This window comes from Sphaerodactylus townsendi, linkage group LG10 (genome assembly GCF_021028975.2).
Source record: "Sphaerodactylus townsendi isolate TG3544 linkage group LG10, MPM_Stown_v2.3, whole genome shotgun sequence".
NCBI lineage: Eukaryota > Metazoa > Chordata > Lepidosauria > Squamata > Sphaerodactylidae > Sphaerodactylus > Sphaerodactylus townsendi.
Window position 1 is genome coordinate 24,824,305 of NC_059434.1, and position 18,435 is coordinate 24,842,739.

The 18,435-nt window shown below is 42.5% G+C and overlaps 1 protein-coding gene across 8 annotated transcripts in view; it reads left to right on the top strand.

The window, feature by feature from the left end:
* The first annotated feature begins 1,539 nt into the window (after positions 1–1,539).
* Positions 1,540–18,435, top strand: part of EXOC1 (exocyst complex component 1) — a 32,949-nt gene continuing 16,053 nt past the window's right edge. For 2 of the 8 annotated variants that reach the window (XM_048509561.1, XM_048509564.1), the window contains exons 1-11: positions 1,540–1,651; positions 3,899–4,106; positions 5,185–5,315; positions 6,002–6,161; positions 7,644–7,664; positions 9,739–9,926; positions 10,325–10,552; positions 12,934–13,066; positions 13,172–13,281; positions 15,089–15,142; positions 17,186–17,335. In XM_048509561.1, the coding sequence (XP_048365518.1) occupies positions 3,983–4,106; positions 5,185–5,315; positions 6,002–6,161; positions 7,644–7,664; positions 9,739–9,926; positions 10,325–10,552; positions 12,934–13,066; positions 13,172–13,281; positions 15,089–15,142; positions 17,186–17,335 (1,299 nt within the window). In that variant the 5' untranslated portion in view covers positions 1,540–1,651; positions 3,899–3,982. The remainder of the gene's footprint in view (positions 1,652–3,898; positions 4,107–5,184; positions 5,316–6,001; positions 6,162–7,643; positions 7,665–9,738; positions 9,927–10,324; positions 10,553–12,933; positions 13,067–13,171; positions 13,282–15,088; positions 15,143–17,185; positions 17,336–18,435) is intronic. The other 6 variants (XM_048509565.1, XM_048509567.1, XM_048509566.1 and 3 more) reach the window with 4 other exon arrangements.

The following is an 18,435-nucleotide window of genomic DNA, read 5'->3' on the forward strand; positions in this document are numbered from 1 at the left end:
TGTGATCACAGAGAGTGTATCACACACCTCTGAAGATGCCAGCCACCGATGCAGGCGAAACGTTAGGAACAAGATCTACCAGACCATGGCCACACAGCCCAGGAAACCCACAGCAACCAGTTGAATCCGGCCGTTAAAACCTTCGACTCAGAATTACAAAGATAGAATAGCTTTCCAGAAAACTCATTCTTCCATAAAACCTTCTGCCACTCAGAGATGCCATTTGCTGCAAGTTTCTGAATATTTAGCACAGTGATTGAAGGGTTAGGACCTATTATTATTTTACATTAAACTGTACCTGCCTTCTGTCTACTGCCCATCTTCAGTTTCAAGAAATATTTGCATAGTTATTCATTTACTTTGTTCCTACCCTGCCTTCCTCCTCACTGGGGACCCACAGCAGCACCTTACATCTTCATCTTGTCGTCTATTTTATCCTCACAACTATCCTGTGAGGTAGGTTAACATGAGTGTATGTGACTGGCCCAAGGTCTCCCAGCAAGCTTCCGTGGCAAAGTGGGGATATCAAACCTGGGCCTCCCAGACACTCTAACCACTCCACCATACCAGTTCTCAGTGCTGTGAGTCCATAACCCACCCTAAAAGATAATTTCTTTTGAATGTTGGCATAGTTTTTTCACCTGGAACCCTTTAGTACAACTCCCAACCTGGTTTCTACACATGACATTACTTGGTAATAAGAACCAGTGTGGTATAGTAGTTAACAGCAGCAGACTCTAATCTGCAGAACTGGGTTTGTTTCCCCACTCTTCCACATGAAGCCTACTGGGTGACCTTGGGCCAGTCAGTTTTCTCAGAACTCTCTCAGCCCCACCTACCTCTATTGAGGGGAGGGGAAGGGGTTGTGATTGTAAGCCGAGATTTCTTAAACGTAGAGAAAAAGCGGGTTGTAAAAACCAACTCTTCTTCTTATATTACTACTTATCACATCACAGATCTGAGCTCAGGAATGGTGACTGGGGAGTTTGAGGCAAAGGACAATGTCATCTGTGGGAATAAAATCTATTCCAAGGATCAGCCCTTGTTCAAACAAAGCATTGCTGGTCACTGCATTGCTCTCCCCTTATTGATTCTCTTCCTTCAGGAAACTCAGGATTCACACTGACGGATATGGATGCCAATTTTCTCTTCCCTTTGCCTTTTAATAGCGGGATGACAGGTTGAAATCCGCCGCTGGAGTAATTCTTCTCCGTGATAAGGGAAAGCTGCACCTGTTGATCTCCGCCTGTCAGGCAACTGTGAACAGAAAGATTTCCAAAGCGGAGAAACAAGTTGCGGGGAAGAGAAACCGATTAACTCTCCAGATTCATAAACACAAAATTGTTAATGCAACGTTGCACCACTGCTCCTTAATTATCATTCCTTTGATTTCGACACCGTGGAGAAGGAAAAGGGAAGATCCCTCTTCTGTCCTCCAGGGGGCGCACTTCCCTTAATCAAAGCTTTTCTAATTTTCCACATCTTCTCGTCGGCTCCCCATAGTCTCTATGGTGCATCCTTATTATTCCGGGTTTGTCACGTGAACGGAAAGAGGAAGTACAGAGGGGGCGAATCTGCAAAGCTCGGTCCCCAGTGACAGCTGTGGAGAAGGGGGGTCGGGAAGGGTCTGGGGTCCGGCTCAAGCTTTATGGTAAGGCGCGAGAAGCCACTTTCAGTACCGGGAGTGGGCGCGGGCTTGGCTTTCTGGAGCCTTGATGGCGACTGTCCCATTGACATTTGACTTCCCTTTCACACCACAGTCTTCTTTGGGGATTACAGGGATTACAGGGATACACCCTTGTGGTGGGGTGGGGTCGGGTCACTCTCAAGAGACTTATCCAGTTTCCATGACAACCTTGGTTTCTGAGTGCGAATACAACTTAAGCTTGTCACTGTATTTGTGTTCGAGCTTTTGTCCTCTTTCATCACCTGTTAGTTGTAACTGCTAATTCTATTAGTTATAACTGCTAATTCTACTTCACAAAACTTTGAAGGGTGACTCCCAAAATCTAAGCTTGAAGGATCAGTGGAGGAGATTCACCGTCTAACTCGCTCCGCCTGTAGTATTCTGCAAAAGAATTCCCAGCATGATTTTACGCATCTGAAGAAGTGAGCTGTGACTCCCGCAGGCCAATATTAAAATAAATGTTATTAGCCTTTAAGGTGCCACAGGACTTTTATTTTGTTTTGGGTTTCTGAGGTTGTCTCTTCTGGATGGATCACTCATTGTCAGCTGTGCTTGGAAGCAAATCCCATGTTCGCTATCTGCTGGTGTAGTACGTTGTCATTCATGTGTCGTTCCACCATTATTATTTCTTATCCTCACTGGAGAAAAAGAAGATGGAGAGGGGCTGCGGTTTATTGAAATATTCATGAGATGGTGAAAATGGATGCTCTCTTTCTTACAAAATTCTAGAACTTGGAGGTTGTCCTTGAGGTTGACAGGCAGAAGATTGAGGATGGGCAAAATGAAATAAGTTCTTTACTCAGTGAGTTCAGTGGCAGGGGATGTAGTGGTGGCTGCTGGTTTATGTCGCTTTACTAGAGAATTAGACAGATTCATGGAGAGTAGGTGCATAACTGGCTACTAGTCAAGATAACTAAAGGAAACCCTGTGTAAATTTTTAAATATCATTGCTGGTGGGGGGGAGTGTTGGCTGGCGGGCTTCTGTGCATTGCTGTTGGTCCTTAAGGGCAACTTGTCTGCTTTGTGAAATGGGATGCTGGATTAGATGGACTACTAGTCTTACCCAGGAGGACCCCTCTTTTGTTCTTATGGTCTTTTCTGAGCGTGTATCACTAGTTCTAGATCACTCAGTAAATTTTTTGACAGTGTGAGGATTTGAAATCAGGTATCCTAGCTCCTTGCCTGATATTGTAACTATTACACCACACTGGACTGAACAGGACTGTGTGGAACTGCAGTGCAATGTTACGTGAAAACAGTGTGGAGTTTCCTTTTTTCTTTTGACTCATCCTCATGGATTGCTGCGTACAAAAGGTATTCAAACAAATGTATCAGTTGCAAATGAAAATTAATCGTTATGTTTTCTAACTCTGAAAAATCCTGATGCTTTGTCGCCATTCAGGTTGTGTCCCTGGTTTAAAAAGTGTCTGAGTTGTGTAGAGGACTCCAGTTAATAACTTTTCTTTATTTTGGTATTTTAAACTCTGATAAGAGATAGCTGATATTGAGTGATTCAAAACATTCACAATGCCACACAGATGCTGCTACTTTCTGTCCCACGAGCTGACTGTTTTGATATGTAGACTTGACAATCTTGGAGACAGAATACTTTTGCCTATTTTTAATTATAAAATTCTTTGGTTACACTTCAATCTGGTTCATTTTCTTTTACGTATAGCAGCTTTTGCAATGTGAGGCAATTATAGAACCACTGATTCAGTTGTTATTGCTGTTCTGTGTGATTACTCTTGTGGCTTATGTAGTAGAGATTTGAAACCACTTCGGGTTGGATCTAACCAGTTTGTCTACTGGCAGAAAAGGGAGGCAGAGTTTTCCTTTGATAAACAAAAAAGCTATGCTGGGAATCCTGGATGCTACATGGGCAAAAATTGGCACTGTAGCAAGGAGAGAAATTGGATGAAATTGAATGAAACTGGCTGGCTGCAACTCCTTAGTATGTGTGAGAGCCTTCTGTGCAGTACCACACTTGACATGTAAAGCTGATATTTCCCCTTATATTATGTATTTGAGAATGCTTTCAATATAAACTGTTGGTATTCCTCTAAACAGTTAGTGTTAAACCAATTGTTCAGTTGCACCTTACGTTAAGAGTTTTATGCTTTCTTTGCATTTCAGAGTAATATATGTTGTAGTATCATTTTTCAACTTGAAGCGTTCACACACCTGAACAGTTCCTTGTTTGATTACTAGGAGATCAGAGTTCTTTGTAAGTGAACCAGACAAGCATATTCATCTGTGGTGACCTGAAAATTATCTATATACAGCTCAGAGAAAATGACTGCAATCAAGCATGCCTTGCAGAGGGATATTTTCACGCCAAATGATGAACGCTTACTGAGCATTGTTAATGTTTGCAAAGCAGGAAAAAAGAAGAGAAACTGCTTTTTATGTGCCACAGGTATGGGTTTTTGAAGCTTTTACAACGCTTCTGACAATAATTTACACTGATATTAATTTATTTCTAAAACTTACAGTGAATCTGTTTGTTTTTTGCACTGCACAGGGGATACTGCATAATTGCTATCTGCATTGATGGCACAGTGTAAAGTAATATCCTGATTTGGCAGGAAGATTATATAGGTACTTGTGTACAGTAGCTTATTTTACGTTTTTAATTGAAGGTGGACCACATATTTTATGTTTTTAATGTTTTTAATTCACTCTTCTGTGAAAGCTAGCATAGAATATCATTTAAGGTCATGAACAGGTGGTGGTTAAGAGTAACACCCCAAATGCTAGTATATACTCTGTTACTATATAGCCTGTAGAGAAGATTCTTGTCAAGCAAGTCAAGATGAGCAGCTGTGCATTTATGGACAGTTGAGAAAAATTGGAAGTTGATTGTGGCTGTGGATACTGGATTGCAAAATTTAGAAAAGAAGAAGAGTTTGGATTTATATCCCACCTTTCTCTCCTGTAAGGAGACTCAAGGTGGCTTACAAGCTCCTTTCCCTTCCTCTCCCCACAACAGATAGATCGTGATGTAGGTGGAGCTGAGAGAGTTCTGAACGGGGTCACCCAGCAGGAATGTAGGAGTGCGGAAACACATCTGGTTCACCAGATAAGCCTCAGGTGGAGGAGTGGGTAATCAAACCCGGTTCTCCAGGTTAGAATCCACCTGCTCTTAATCACTACATCTCGCTGGCTTTACAAGTCTTTATTATCATCCTTATTCAGAGATAGCAGAAAATGCCATATGTCTTGGACACCAACATTTTTCATGCCTGGAATTTTTCAAGCCCTATTTGTTACATATGGACTTCTTTCAGATTTCATCTACATCGCACTGAAATCATAGTATTTTTGAAGTCTATGGTCTTCTGTCTCATAGAAAAATTTAAAGCTTGTGTGATTGAAGAGCTGGAGAATCTGTTTTAGAGCTAATGATTTATCAGTTGCACCAAGGAGGAAAATCAATCTCTGCTTATATAAATCACTTCTTCTTTTAGAGATTAATAATGTACTTTTCTTTGCAGTGACAACTGAACGCCCAGTGCAGGTGAATGTAGTAAAAGTGAAAAAGTCTGATAAAGGAGACTTCTACAAGAGGCAGACCGCATGGGCACTTCGAGATCTTGCAGTTGTTGATGCCAAGGATGCTATCAAAGTATGTCTTAGGGCCTCATCCAGGGGCAGGGCTGAAAGGGTTTGGGGGAGGGGTAAGGCCTTGCACCATTGTGTTTTTCCTCTCCGGGGCACGCACTTTGGTGGATGGCTGCTCTGCAGCAGTGAAACCTGGAAATCCTGGTTGCCATGGAACTGTGCTGGAATCCTGATCAAATGCAGGGGGGAGGGGCAGGGCATTCTGGGGGCAGAGTCAACATTAATCATCTTCCTCCTGGGGTTTGGCTCCTCAGACTTATGCCACCCAAAGGGTCCTTTAAGCCCTGTAAAGGGCTTTCTGGAGGAAGGCTGTTGTTGTTTTGTATTTTTTGCTCCCTGTGCTACCAGAAAGCCCTATTGGAGGCAGAGGGGCAGTTTCTTTTGCTTCCATGTACAAAAAAGGACATTTCTGCTGGAGCAAACATAGAAACTTTCTTCTGAATAGTGACATGTTTGAATTTGTGTGTTTCCTATAGGAAGTATGCTTATCTAGAATTTATCAGGGATTCTGATCACCAGCCTTTTCATTGATCTCGCTATGGAAGTATTAAACCGTTGTTCTCTTTTTTCCCCCCAATGGGAATGATATTATGTCCATGTTGCTTGGGCAGCATCTTGCATACTATTAGTACTCAAAGCAATCCAGGGGCCTCCATAACTTGCTTGGCCTTGTTTCTTGCTCGGTTTCAGGAAAATCCTGAATTTGACCTACATTTTGACAAGGTATACAAATGGGTTGCGAGCAGCAGCGCAGAAAAGAACACTTTCATTTCCTGTATTTGGAAACTCAACCAGCGGTATCTCAAGAAGAAGATTGACTTCATGAATGTTAGTGCTCAGCTTTTGGAAGGTAAAATGTTTCGACTGATTCTTTTTCTTGATACATTGTGGTTGAAAAACTGATTCAGCCTACAAAATATATTTTTAAACATGTGCATCAGTCACAATCCCAACAGTAAATGAAATTTGTTTTGAATTATTGTATGTCTCGTACTTACATCCTAAACACACTGCAGTGATTTCAATGGGACAGTCACATAATGGTGGTGTTCTGGAGCCGTCACCTGCTGCTTTATAATTTCTCAATCCTAAAGCAGAAGCCTCAGATGAGTTGCAATATTTTTGTTATATTTGTACCTGCAAGTTTTCCAAGGGCTTTAAGGCAAGAGTAGCAGCAGCCGCTGTAATTTGCCACTAACCTTGCAATGACTGTGAGTGATGGGTTAGTCTGAAAGACAGTGACTGGCTGAGTAGAGATTTTGAGCAGATTCCTGGCCCAAGTCAAACACTCTATCCATCATTTCACACTGACTCTTATAAAATGTCTAATAAATCATTAACATTGTTTCATAAATTCATCAGCCAATACAAGAGTCTATTAGAGTTCCCAGAACAGCTCATAAAACCTTGGCAAAATGTTTCCTCATGCCTCCTGAAAAGGAATGAGCTATCTCTCTGGAGGTGGGTGAAGTTCTGCAACTTTATCCTTTGAAATGGAAACATGCCTGCCCTGCTCAGCAACCAATCACACTCTAGCACACATGGATCTCAAAAGACCAGAGATTCTTACCATGGGGGAGAGGGCATGTAGAGAGAAGTTCTCTTACAATGCCCAGGGCATTTAGAGCTTGTAAATATACTAATCATGGCCTTAAATTGAGCCCATAAACAGTTGAGAGAGACACTGTGTTCTTGATGTCCCACTGCAAGAAACAAGTAGCAGGGTTATGAAGCCATTGTTAGCATCATTCCTGTTAGGGCTAGAGGTGGGTAGATGTATCTAGAAACATAGCTGGCGTAGGGGAAGCCTTGTTTATATATGTGAAATGCATTAATGATTCATGCATTTGTTTTGTTGGAAGCCCCATTGTGATTCTTGAGAGTGTTGCAGTGTTTTATAAGAACTGTTAAGTACGTTCAGCTACTCTGGTAGATGGCGTGACTCCTTTGAAGAGAAAGTGTCTACGTGACACTTAAGTTTGAGTAGAATAAATAAAGGGCTGTCGGAGGTTAATGGTCAGAATAACCTCTGAAGGCATGTTCAGAGTACTGAGAGAACTTGCAGATGGTTTGTAATAATAATCATAAACATGAATGCTGGCATGTCTATGATGTAGTAATTGACTCAGTTCAATTTCTGCAGTCTCCCAAGCATTGTAAATGTATGATTTGGAGGGGTTTTTTTGTAATCTTCTTAAAAATTCTCAACTTTTCAAACCCTTGTGTCTGTAACTCTCAAAACTTGTTGCCATTAAAAATGTGTTCATTCTCTGCTTAGCTAATATTCTTTGCTTCCTTTCTTCTGCTTCTTTTATATCTTTTAACTCTCCAGAACTGCCTAAAGTTGCAGAAGGTGCGTAACACCTTTATCTTTTTTCCCTCTCCTCTTCTATGTGACTAACTCCTCTTCTATGTGACTAACTATGTGACTAACTGTCAAAAGTGTCTATTTTTCTATGTAGACCAGTTAAGAGTATATTCATACTATAAGGAGAAGTTAATCTTCATACTATAAGGAGAAGTTAATCTATTAAAATGAAAGTAGCTATGACTATGTATTAAACATGTATATAATCAATATCAGTCTGAATTTTCAAAATCTGCCTTGTGAAGGACAGTCCTTATTGTGAAAAGTAAGCTACTCTTACAACTAAAAATATACGTCTGACATTTCTGCCCATCTCAGCCTTACTCAGAAATTCACCTTTTGATGTATTTGAAACTGTTGAAATCAGATATTATTTTCATCATGTTTCTTTTATAATACCTTGACGCTGAAAGCATTTACTCCGAAAGATTTGGTATGCAATAAATATTCATAAGTAATTAATGTAAATTGCTTTTCGTTTTTCTTAACTCAGTTCTTAATAGGGGGGAAATGATGCATAGTGTTTCCTGTCATTATCTCGACAGTCGTTAAAATCCGTACTTACCTGATTGTGCTTTTAGCTTAATAGTTCCAAGTCTCAGGATTTCATTTCAGGTTAGCTGAAGCATGTGGATAAAATGTCAAACATCATATATGTTTTCTTCATTGGGACTATCAGCCATTGACTGGGCTAACTCAGTTCCAAGGGAGAGAAGGCAAAGTACTTTGGACATTGAGAAAAGCTGATGCATTGATCTTTAGTTGCTGAAACTTAAAATGACAAAATACAAAACGGAATAAATCTTCAATAGGCTTACTTCGTCCGTGAGAAATAGGTTCTTCATTGCTGTTTGGTTTTTTTAATTGACACATGCTATAGCTGTGGAGCTGTTTGATTGCCTGTTGAAATGACAAGATCTCTGGAATTCTATAGATTACATAGTTTTATGGGGACAAGTTTGCCTGGGCCATACTTGCAATGATGAAGTGGGAACTGAGAAGGTAATTTATAGACAGTTCTCCACATACGTAATGTATGTATAGATTATGTCAGGTTGCCTTCAGGATGTTTTGCTCTCTTCGGATGGCGGTTGATCGGAATGCTGGAACATTCTCCGCAGATGCATTCCACACATTAACTATTTCAGTCTGGGTGTCTCTGTTTAAAAATGCCGCCAAGATCAAGCGGAAAGAGACAGCAGACCAGAACTTGCAACGGTAGTTCAGGTTTCTCTGTTGTAGAGTACTGCTGTATCCTTTTTCATATCAAGGTTTGCACTCACAGTATTAGTAAGCTGACATCAGGAAGCACTCTTGGCCGGATGCTGTTTGTACTGTAATGCTGCGGAAGACAGCACTACCTATTTATCAGGCAAAAAATTGAGGCAGTTTTTGGAAAGTCCTGAAGCTAAAGTTTTGCTGTGCAAATAGTTTTGGGACCCCTTCTTTATTTAAATAATGCTGAATCACACTCTTGTGAACTCCGAGGAGGCAGAGATCCTCATTGCTTGTTCCTACAGCAAGTGGAAACTGGAACACGCGCCACACACAGTCTCTGGCAAACACAGAATAATGTATTTTATACCAATTATATCAATAGTATTTTATATCAATTATATCAGTTATATCAATATTAATTATATTAATAGTTTGGACTTTATGAGAAAGGAGTGAATAATTTTGGACTATATAACTTTTCTATTTTGTAAATTGAGGCGTGAATTATTAACACTTTGGACTTCTTAAAAGTTGGATTCTATAACTATTGGATTGTTCGTAATTGAGTTATATAATATTGTGAACTTGATATAATTGGTATAAAATACATTCTTCTATGTTTGCCAGAGCCTGTGTGTGGCGTGTGTTCCAGTTTCCAGTTTTTGACGGTGCACACAATTGTTTGTTTGTTTGTTGTGTTCCTACAGCAAGACCATAACTTGTGTAACTGTCACAATCACGTTGCTAGAGAGGCAGTAATAGAGGTTGTGATGGGAACAGGCAAAACTGTTGTATCTGCCACCATATCCCTGTTTTTAATGGTTTGTTCTCCTTCCTCAAGAATCTGTTCCTAGTGGAGAGAATCAGAACGTGGCTGGGGGAGATGAAGAGGTGGTGGATGAATATCAAGAGTTAAATGCCAGAGAGGAGCAGGACATTGAAATAATGATGGAAGGCTGTGAATATGCCATTTCTAATGCAGAAGCCTTTGCAGATAAGCTGTCCAGGGAGCTTCAAGTGCTGGATGGGGTAAGGAACTTTTTAGGAATATGTTTGCTTTAGATCTCAAGGGGTTCTGAAAGATCTCAAGGGGTTCTCTTAAGTAGCGTGTGGCTGAGAGTAGTTTCAGGCAAGAACGTTGGGATTCATCTGAACAGAGGCAGCTGCTTTCTGAAACCCCTTCAGTTCTGAAATTTGGCTCTGTCACCGCTTCACAAGCAGCAAGTGTGATGATTATAAGGAAGCATTGCTTTCCATTTAAAACAACTTTGATGTGTTCCAAGATGGTGTCGTGTTTTGCTGTTACTTCGCATCTTCAAACAAATTTCATGAATAAAGAATCATGAATAAATCTTGAATAGATAATCATGAATAAAGATTGGAAAAGGATCTTTTAAAAAATGCAGTTTTTGCTCTTTGCTTTGTAGGCAAACATTCAGTCAATTATGGCCTCCGAGAAGCAGGTGAACATCCTAATGAAACTGCTGGATGAGGCACTGAAAGAAGTGGACCAAATTGAAGTGAAGCTGAGCAGTTACGAGGAAATGTTACAGAGCGTGAAAGAACAAATGGACCAGATTTCTGAAAGCAACCATCTCATTCATCTTAGCAACACCAACAACCTGAAACTTCTGTCTGAGATAGAATTTCTTGTCGTAAGTACTAACAGATTTGTTAGCCCACCCCATCCAAACACTTGGAAGACCAACAAAATACTTAAAGATCCATTAAAAGTACATCACAAGTTGGGTGTAAAGGAATAATATTCTGTCACATCCACTCAGAGAATCTGGACCAATTAGACCTCAAATAATTGTTCCTTTAGGGCTATTCTGTTTCAGGTATCTTTAGGATCTATATATAAGGTTGTCTGCAAGCCTTAATTTCAGATATTTGCCCACAACAAGATAACAGTTGTAACTCTTTTCTCACGAGGCAGGGGAGGCCTACTTTACTGCAAAGAATTCAAAGCCGTAAAGCATAGGTCAAGGAAAGAACGCATAAATGGCAATGGTTCCATATAACAGAGCTGGCTACATATATCAGACTAGACATTGGATTACCATAGATGGCTACATTGATTCAAGAATGCATCCATTTCACTCAGATAAGCATCCCCCTGACACTCAACTCTTTGTCTTAATTAAAAGGCAATAAAGTTAATATTGGGGTGCTGTGTGGTTTCCAGGCTGTATGGCCGTGTTCTAGCAGCATTCTCTCCTCACGTTTCGCCTGCATCTGTGGCTGGCATCTTCAGAGGATCTGAAACGTCAGGAGAGAATGCTGCTAGAACACGGCCACACAGCCTGGAAACCACACAGCACCCCAGTGATTCTGGCCGTGAAAGCCTTCAACAATACAAAGTTAATATTTCTGTGACTACTTTAATTTGAAAGATTTTTTAAAATCCTTATGCAATCAGAGTTGACCAGTAGATGAACCGATAGTTGTAGCTCTCACAACTACATGGAAATATGCATGATCAGCAAGAAGACCTGGCATTTAATGAAAATCCTTCAACCGGGGAAATGCAACTTAACTGCAGAAGCAAAGAGCAAGTTTCAGTGAATGATAAGTGGAGGTCTGCTTGCAGTATCGGATTTCCCATGGTTAATTTCCTAAACCAGGAAATCTTTGGTTTCGGCTGCAAGCATGAAAAAGATGCGGGCAAGCCCAAGAGCCAACAAGGTACATTCTCATTACAAACAAACCTGAGTGAGTTTGTGATGTCTGAATGCAGCCTAATTCTTGTCGCCTGCTCTTCACTAGGAGGTGCAGCATCATATTCATTTATTCATGTGAAATGCCAACATGAGAATCTGTTTCCAAAATCATGGATTAAAATTCCCCCACTGTGGTGCAGTGGTTAAGAGTGGTGGACTCTAATCTAACCGGATTTGTTTCTCTGCTCCTCCCCGTGAAGCCTGCTGGGGTGGCCTTGGGCTAGTCACAGTTCTTTCCAAACTCTCTCAGTCCCACCTGCCTCACAAGGTGTCTGTTGTGGGAAGAGAAAAGAAAGGCGTTTATAAGTTTGAGAGCTAGTGTGTTGTAGTGGTTAAGAGCAGGTGGATTCTAGTCTGCAGAACCAGGTTTGATTCCCCGCTCCTCCACCTGAATGGCAGAGGCTTATCTGGTGAACCAGATGTATTTCCACACTCCTACATTTCTGCTGGGTGACCTTGGGCTGGTCACAGTTCTTCAGAACTCTGTCAATCCCACCTACCTCACAAGGTGTCTGTTGTGGGAAGAGGAAGGGAAAGGAGCTTGTAAGCCACCTTGAATATTCTTACAGGAGACAAGGGTGGGGATAAATCCAAACTCTTCTTCTTCTAAGTCACTTTGAGGCTCCTTACGGTTGAGAAAAGCGGGAGTATAAATCCAAACTCCTTTTCTTCTCTTCTAAAAATTACCGTATATACTCGTGTATAAGCAGAATTTTTCAGCCCTGTTTTAAGGCTGAAAAATGCCCCCTCAGCTTATACGCGAGTCACCCCTTACCAGCAATCACAAGTTGCTTGTTGCTGCCCTCCCCGGAGGGGGAAGGGGAAACCCCTGCAGCTGGCGGGCTCTTCAGGCCTCTGCCGAGGCTGGGGGCATGGCCCAGGACGACCTCCGTGCGGCTGCACAAGCTGCTTGTTGCTGCCCTCCTCGAAGGGTGAAGGGTTCCTCAAACCCCAGCCGGGAGGCAGAGGGAGCTCCTTATTTGGGCAGTGACTCCCCCTGATGTCACTGCCCAAATAAGGAGCTCCCTCTGCCTCCCCGCTGGCTGGGCTTCCTCAAACCCCAACGGAGGTACCACTGTATCTATTTTATTTTATTAGTATCTATTTTTATTTTTGAAATTTACCAGTAGCTGCTGCCTTTCCCACCCTTGGCTTATACGCAAGTCAATAAGTTTTCCCAGGTTTTGGTGGTAAAATTAAGTGCTTCGGCTTATACATGGGTCGGCTTATACACGAGTATATACGGTATTCTCTTTTTCTCCAGAGCATGTAACATGAAGGGAGCTTTGAAAAATAAATATTTGTTTTCACAGAACCATATGGATTTGGCAAAAGGACATATCAAGGCCCTCCAGGAAGGAGACCTGTCATCATCCCGGGGCATTGAGGCCTGCACTAACGCGGCAGATGCTCTCTTGCAGTGCATGAATGTTGCTCTTCAGCCAGGTAAGTTTATCTTTTGCAAATAGATAAGGGGGAAGCGTCTGTTTCCTTTTCAGGTCTGTGTCTTTTCTCGCATCCTGCTAATTTGTTTCCCTCTTCCGATTCAAGGGCATGACATGCTCCATGCGGTCCAGCAGCAGCAGCAGCGATTCAGCGACCTGCGGGAGCAGTTTGCGCGGAGACTGGCCAGCCATCTGAACAACGTATTCGTTCAGCAGGTACTCTTTGACTTTCCATTCTTTGGCTTTCATAGCTTTCAGATGCCTACATTTTTGTTGTAGCTTTTCTCACGCTGCTGGAGAAGTTCCCAGGTTTACAGGTAGTGATCCATCACCTCAGTGAATGGAGGGAGGCCCAAACAATCCTATGATATGAATTGGCCAGTAGGCCACATTCTTTAACTGAGAGAGTAAAAGTGGGTGCTTATTTCAATACTGGGAACTCCAACTAGGCATCAAGAGCCTCAGCATTCTGATTAAGGAGCATTCTGAACTGCGATTTACATTGCAGTCCTAAGCAACGTTTCATCCTTAAGAACATAAGGAAGAACCTGCTGGATCAGACCAGAGTCCATCTAGTCCAGCACTCTGCTACTCGCAGTGACCCACCGGATGTCTTTGGGAGCTCACATGCAGGATGTGAAAGCAATGGCCTGCTGCTGCTGCTGCTCCTGAGCACCTGGTCTGCTAAGGCATTTGCAATCTCAGATCAAGGAGGATTGAGATGGTAGCCATAGATCGACTTCTCCTCCACAAATCTGTCCAAGCCCCTTTTAAAGCTACCCAGGTTAGTGGCCATCACCACCTCCCGTGGCAGCATATTCCATACACCAATCACACGTTGCGTGAAGAAATGTTTCCTTTTATTAGTCCTAATTCTTCCCCCCAGCATTTTCAGTGTATGTCCCCTGGTTCTAGTATTGAGAGAAAGAGAGGAAAATGTCTCTCTGTCAACATTTTCTACCCCATGCATAATTTTATAGACTTCAATCATATCCCCCCTCAGCCGTCTCCTCTCCAAACTAAAGAGTCCCAAATGCTGCAGCCTCTCCTCATAAGGAAGGTGCTTCAGTCCCTCAATCATCCTCATTGCTCTTCTCTGCACTTTTCCTATCTCTTCAATGTCCTTCTAAGTTCATTGAGGCCCCTGGGCTTACAGGGGTGTAACTGTGCTCAGGATTGCATTGTTCAAATTATATCCAGTTGCCAGGTTCAAAGAGAGGGAGATGTGGCTTTGGGGCTCCAGCCAATGGCTGTACCTTGTGGCCATCCCCTCTTCATTCTGCTGTAAACAATGAGTATGGCAAAAGGGTGGTCCCTGCATGTGGAAGCCACAGTGTGATATCACAGCCCATCCATCCCACCCCAAAACAAAACTAGTCTGCCGCTTTGATGGAAGCAGCTTGACCGGCTTTGCACATTCTGCTTTGCTTAGATGCCAGACCAAGAGGGTGAGAACGTGCAATATGATAGTGTGCTTCATCTTCCTTCTGTTTTATACTCTTTTTCCCTGAAAATAAGATGTACCCTGAAAATAAGCCCTATCATGATTTTTCAGGCTTTTTGGAGGAGGCTTAAAATATAAGCCCTGCTCCAAAAATAAGCCCTACCGGTAGTTACAGATCAGGATGGTGTGATTCACCAGGGTGCTCCCTGCCAATGAGGATGCAGCTTGTGTCACACCTGATGGGGAAGCAACAGGGCTGCCGAGAGCCCGCCTTAATGAATTGTGAAGGTACCGTATTTCCCCTAAAACAAGCCCTACCCCCAAAATAAGCCCCAATGCATCTATTGGAGCAAAAATTAATATAAGACCGTGTTTTCAGGGAAACACAGTATGTATCCATGTACGTGTGTGTGTGTTTTTTTTCCCTTTATGGTCTTTTCACTCAAACAGGTTTGGACTGGCCTGTTCTGTCCTCAAGCCCCCATATGTGGTGCACTTATAGTTTAATCTCTGGGAATCTGTTGTTCAGGCAACCTCTACTCAATGCAGTGTTTATCCCTGTATTTTATCTCCAAATAGTTTACTGAGACTCTTCTCCAGCTCTATAACAGGCCCTACTATCTTTCCGTCCCCGTGAGTACAGAGAATTTGAATCGAGCGGCTCTTGTCATTCTGAGGCTGTTCTGTTTTTTTTATTTACAAAAAAGCTTGCTAAACATAACTATCCTGCAGTGTTGGCCCAACCAAATAAAAACTACAGCTTCTAAATTGAGGGTGCAAATCCTCCAGGTTGGTCCCTCAAGCTTTACAGCTTCCTGCTTTCATGATTAACATGCCTTGCAAGAGATGTCCAATGTAGACAAGGAAATACTGGATCGCAATTGGAACAGTCTTGTCATAAGTGTGTTGTTGGTGCATGATTGCATTATATCTGAGTCAAGGCGGGGCTGGACGAGAAGACGAAGGACAGGCACGGACAGTGTTCTAGTTACAGCAACAGAGTAATTCTCAATTTCTAAGTATGATCTCTTTCCAGATGGTTTTTAAAAATTAGCTTAATGGTTCTGGTAGCAGAGGGAAGGAAGAAAATATTGGGGCTGATTACATTTAACGTCAGCCGGAGAAGAGTTGAAACTGTCCACGTAAATTGTGTCCAGTGGTGAAGTTGCAGCACTGGATCTCTTGGACTGGTATTGGGCAGTGTCCTGATCTGGTGTCTCCGCAGGCAGTGTATCACTGATACACAGTGGTTTGGGGCCCACCCTTCTAAGCACTGTTCACTAATATGGCACCTACTCCTTGTTTCGAGAGAGTGGGCAAGACCCTTGTCTGGGGGTCGGGGGGAGCTTGTGATTGATAGATGGTTCCCATCACCAAAGGAACAGGAAAGCCATGAGACTCCCTGTGGTGTAAGCCCCACAATGAGGATGGAACAGGTATGCTGGTACTTGTTAATGTGGCTTTCTGTGAGCTGCAGAATGAGTACCACTGACTCTGATTCTGAATCATGCCGTAGACAGTGGATCCCCAAAAACAAATCCACACAGTGGAGCCAGAGAATGACTGGGGGCGAGTTCTCCAAAACTGAGCATTCTGCTGGTCAGAATGCAGAAAAATTTGAATTTTTGAAAAGTTGTTTTAGAAGAAATCCTCTAAAATAGTACAAACAATTTCTCTAACTTTAAAAGATGAACGCCCGCTGAGATCTTGCGAGGTGGAGACCTCTGCGTTCCATGACCTGGGTGGCCCATTTGGAGGATGGCTGAGGAACCGTAATAGTATTGCTAATCCTTGATTTCTGTCAAGTCAAAGATACTGGGGAATAGACTGAGAAAAGCAGAAGATGTGAGGAGGGGAGGAAACAGTCAAAGAGGAGAGGAACAGAAACGGAAAGAAGGGAAAACAGAAAAGGCCGTTAGGACAGGGAAGATGGGAAAGCTTAATTCAGGGTGAAGGGAGGAGCATAAAAGTGAAATGGTTGATGGGTAGAGAGAAGGAAACTGTGAAATGGAAGAGGCTGTGGGGGTTCTAAAGGGAGGAAATAGTATGGGGGGGAGACAAGATCCGCTCCCCCCCTCATGAGACCTTGTGGGTCCTCTGCTCATATTATGTATTAACTAACACTGAGATTGTGTTGAATTTCTTGTCCAGAGTTGCATTTCTTCCTGTTTCTTCCTGTTTCAAACCAAAGCTTTCTGAAAAATATGGCTTAGTGAAAAATATATCAAAAAAGAGAAGAAAATATTTTATTTGTTTTTCTCACAAGTGACTGTTGAAACTTATTACGTGTGATTAGCTGAGGCATCAACATATTTACTGCATTTCAAGGGGCAATATCTTGCCCCTGAAACACAAGTTAAAAGAAAGCAATGCTGAAATGTCAAACGGAAGAGCAACTCCTGATGAGAATGCGTTGTTTGCAAGAAATGATTCCTAACACACAACTCAGCATTTTATCCTTTAAACACTTGTTTTCTAAACTTTGTTTTGTTACAGTTTTCTATCTTTCAAAGTACTGATAGAAACACGAAGCAGCTGGCAGTGCTTACCTTAACAAACGGCAAATAGCGTTGTTTGTATCTGATAGAAATGGCAGTTTCTCAAGCGTCCAAGCTTGCAAGAGTCTACCAGTATGTTTGCACAAACCGTTTTCTTCTGTTGTTGTCTTCTGTCAAGGGCTACGATCAGAGTTCTACTCTTGCTCAGCATTCTGTGGAGTTGACATTGCCAAATCATCACCCCTTTCACAGAGACTTGCTCCGCTATGCTAAACTCATGGAGTGGTTAAAAAACACAGACTATGGGAAGTATGAAGGACTGACAAGGGTGAGTTCCTCATCATTTATTTATTTATTTTATTTATATCTTCAATTTCTGAGATCAGCAGAGGCCAATTTGCTGGTGGTCCCCGGCCCCTCAGTGATGCAGCTGGCCTCCACACCTGCAGGCCACAGGACTTTCCACAGAAAGCCGCTGGCTCCTGCTCTGGTGGAACACCACCTCCCACTCACTGTCCCAGGGCCCCTGCGGGATCCTTTTGTGAGTTCCTTGCAGGGCCTGTAAGACTGTGTTGTTCCACCGGAGCCTTTGGAGTGTCCAGTCAGCTTGATATGGGTGCCCCCTACTGCTCCTGCTTTGGCACTGGTACAACAGAACTCCTCATATTGAGGGGCCTGCCGTCCCCCCCTTCTTGGGGTGGGTTTTTAAATTGATCCTGAACGCCTCTTATTTAATTTGCTAATTGTTAGCCGACAGAGCCTATGTTTGTATTTTACCGGATTTGCTCCTGCTTATTGTTTATATATTATGTTGTTCACTGCCCGGAACCCTTTGGGGATCGGGCGGTATAGAAATTGAATAAACAACCACCACCACCACCACCACCACCACCACCACAACAACAACATCATACAACAACAACAACAACAACAACAACAACAACAACAACAACAACAACAACAACAACAACAACAACAACAACAACAACAACAACAACAGCAACAACAACAACAACAACAGCAACAACAACAACAACAACACCAACAACAACAACAGCAACAACAACAGCAACAACAACAACAACAACAACAACAACAACAACAACAGCAGCAACAACAGCAGCAGCAACAGCAACAACAGCAGCAACAGCAACAACAACAACAACAACAACAGCAGCAACAACAACAGCAACAGCAGCAGCAGCAGCAACAACAACAACAACAGCAGCAGCAACAACAGCAACAGCAACAGCAACAGCAACAACAACAACAGCAGCAGCAACAACAGCAACAGCAACAGCAACAGCAACAGCAGCAGCAGCAGCAACAACAACAACAGCAACAACAGCAACAGCTATGGCAACTGTAACAGCCCATCACCATGGATCCCCTGAAGGGCTCCGGGCGGTGAACAACACAATTCAAAAA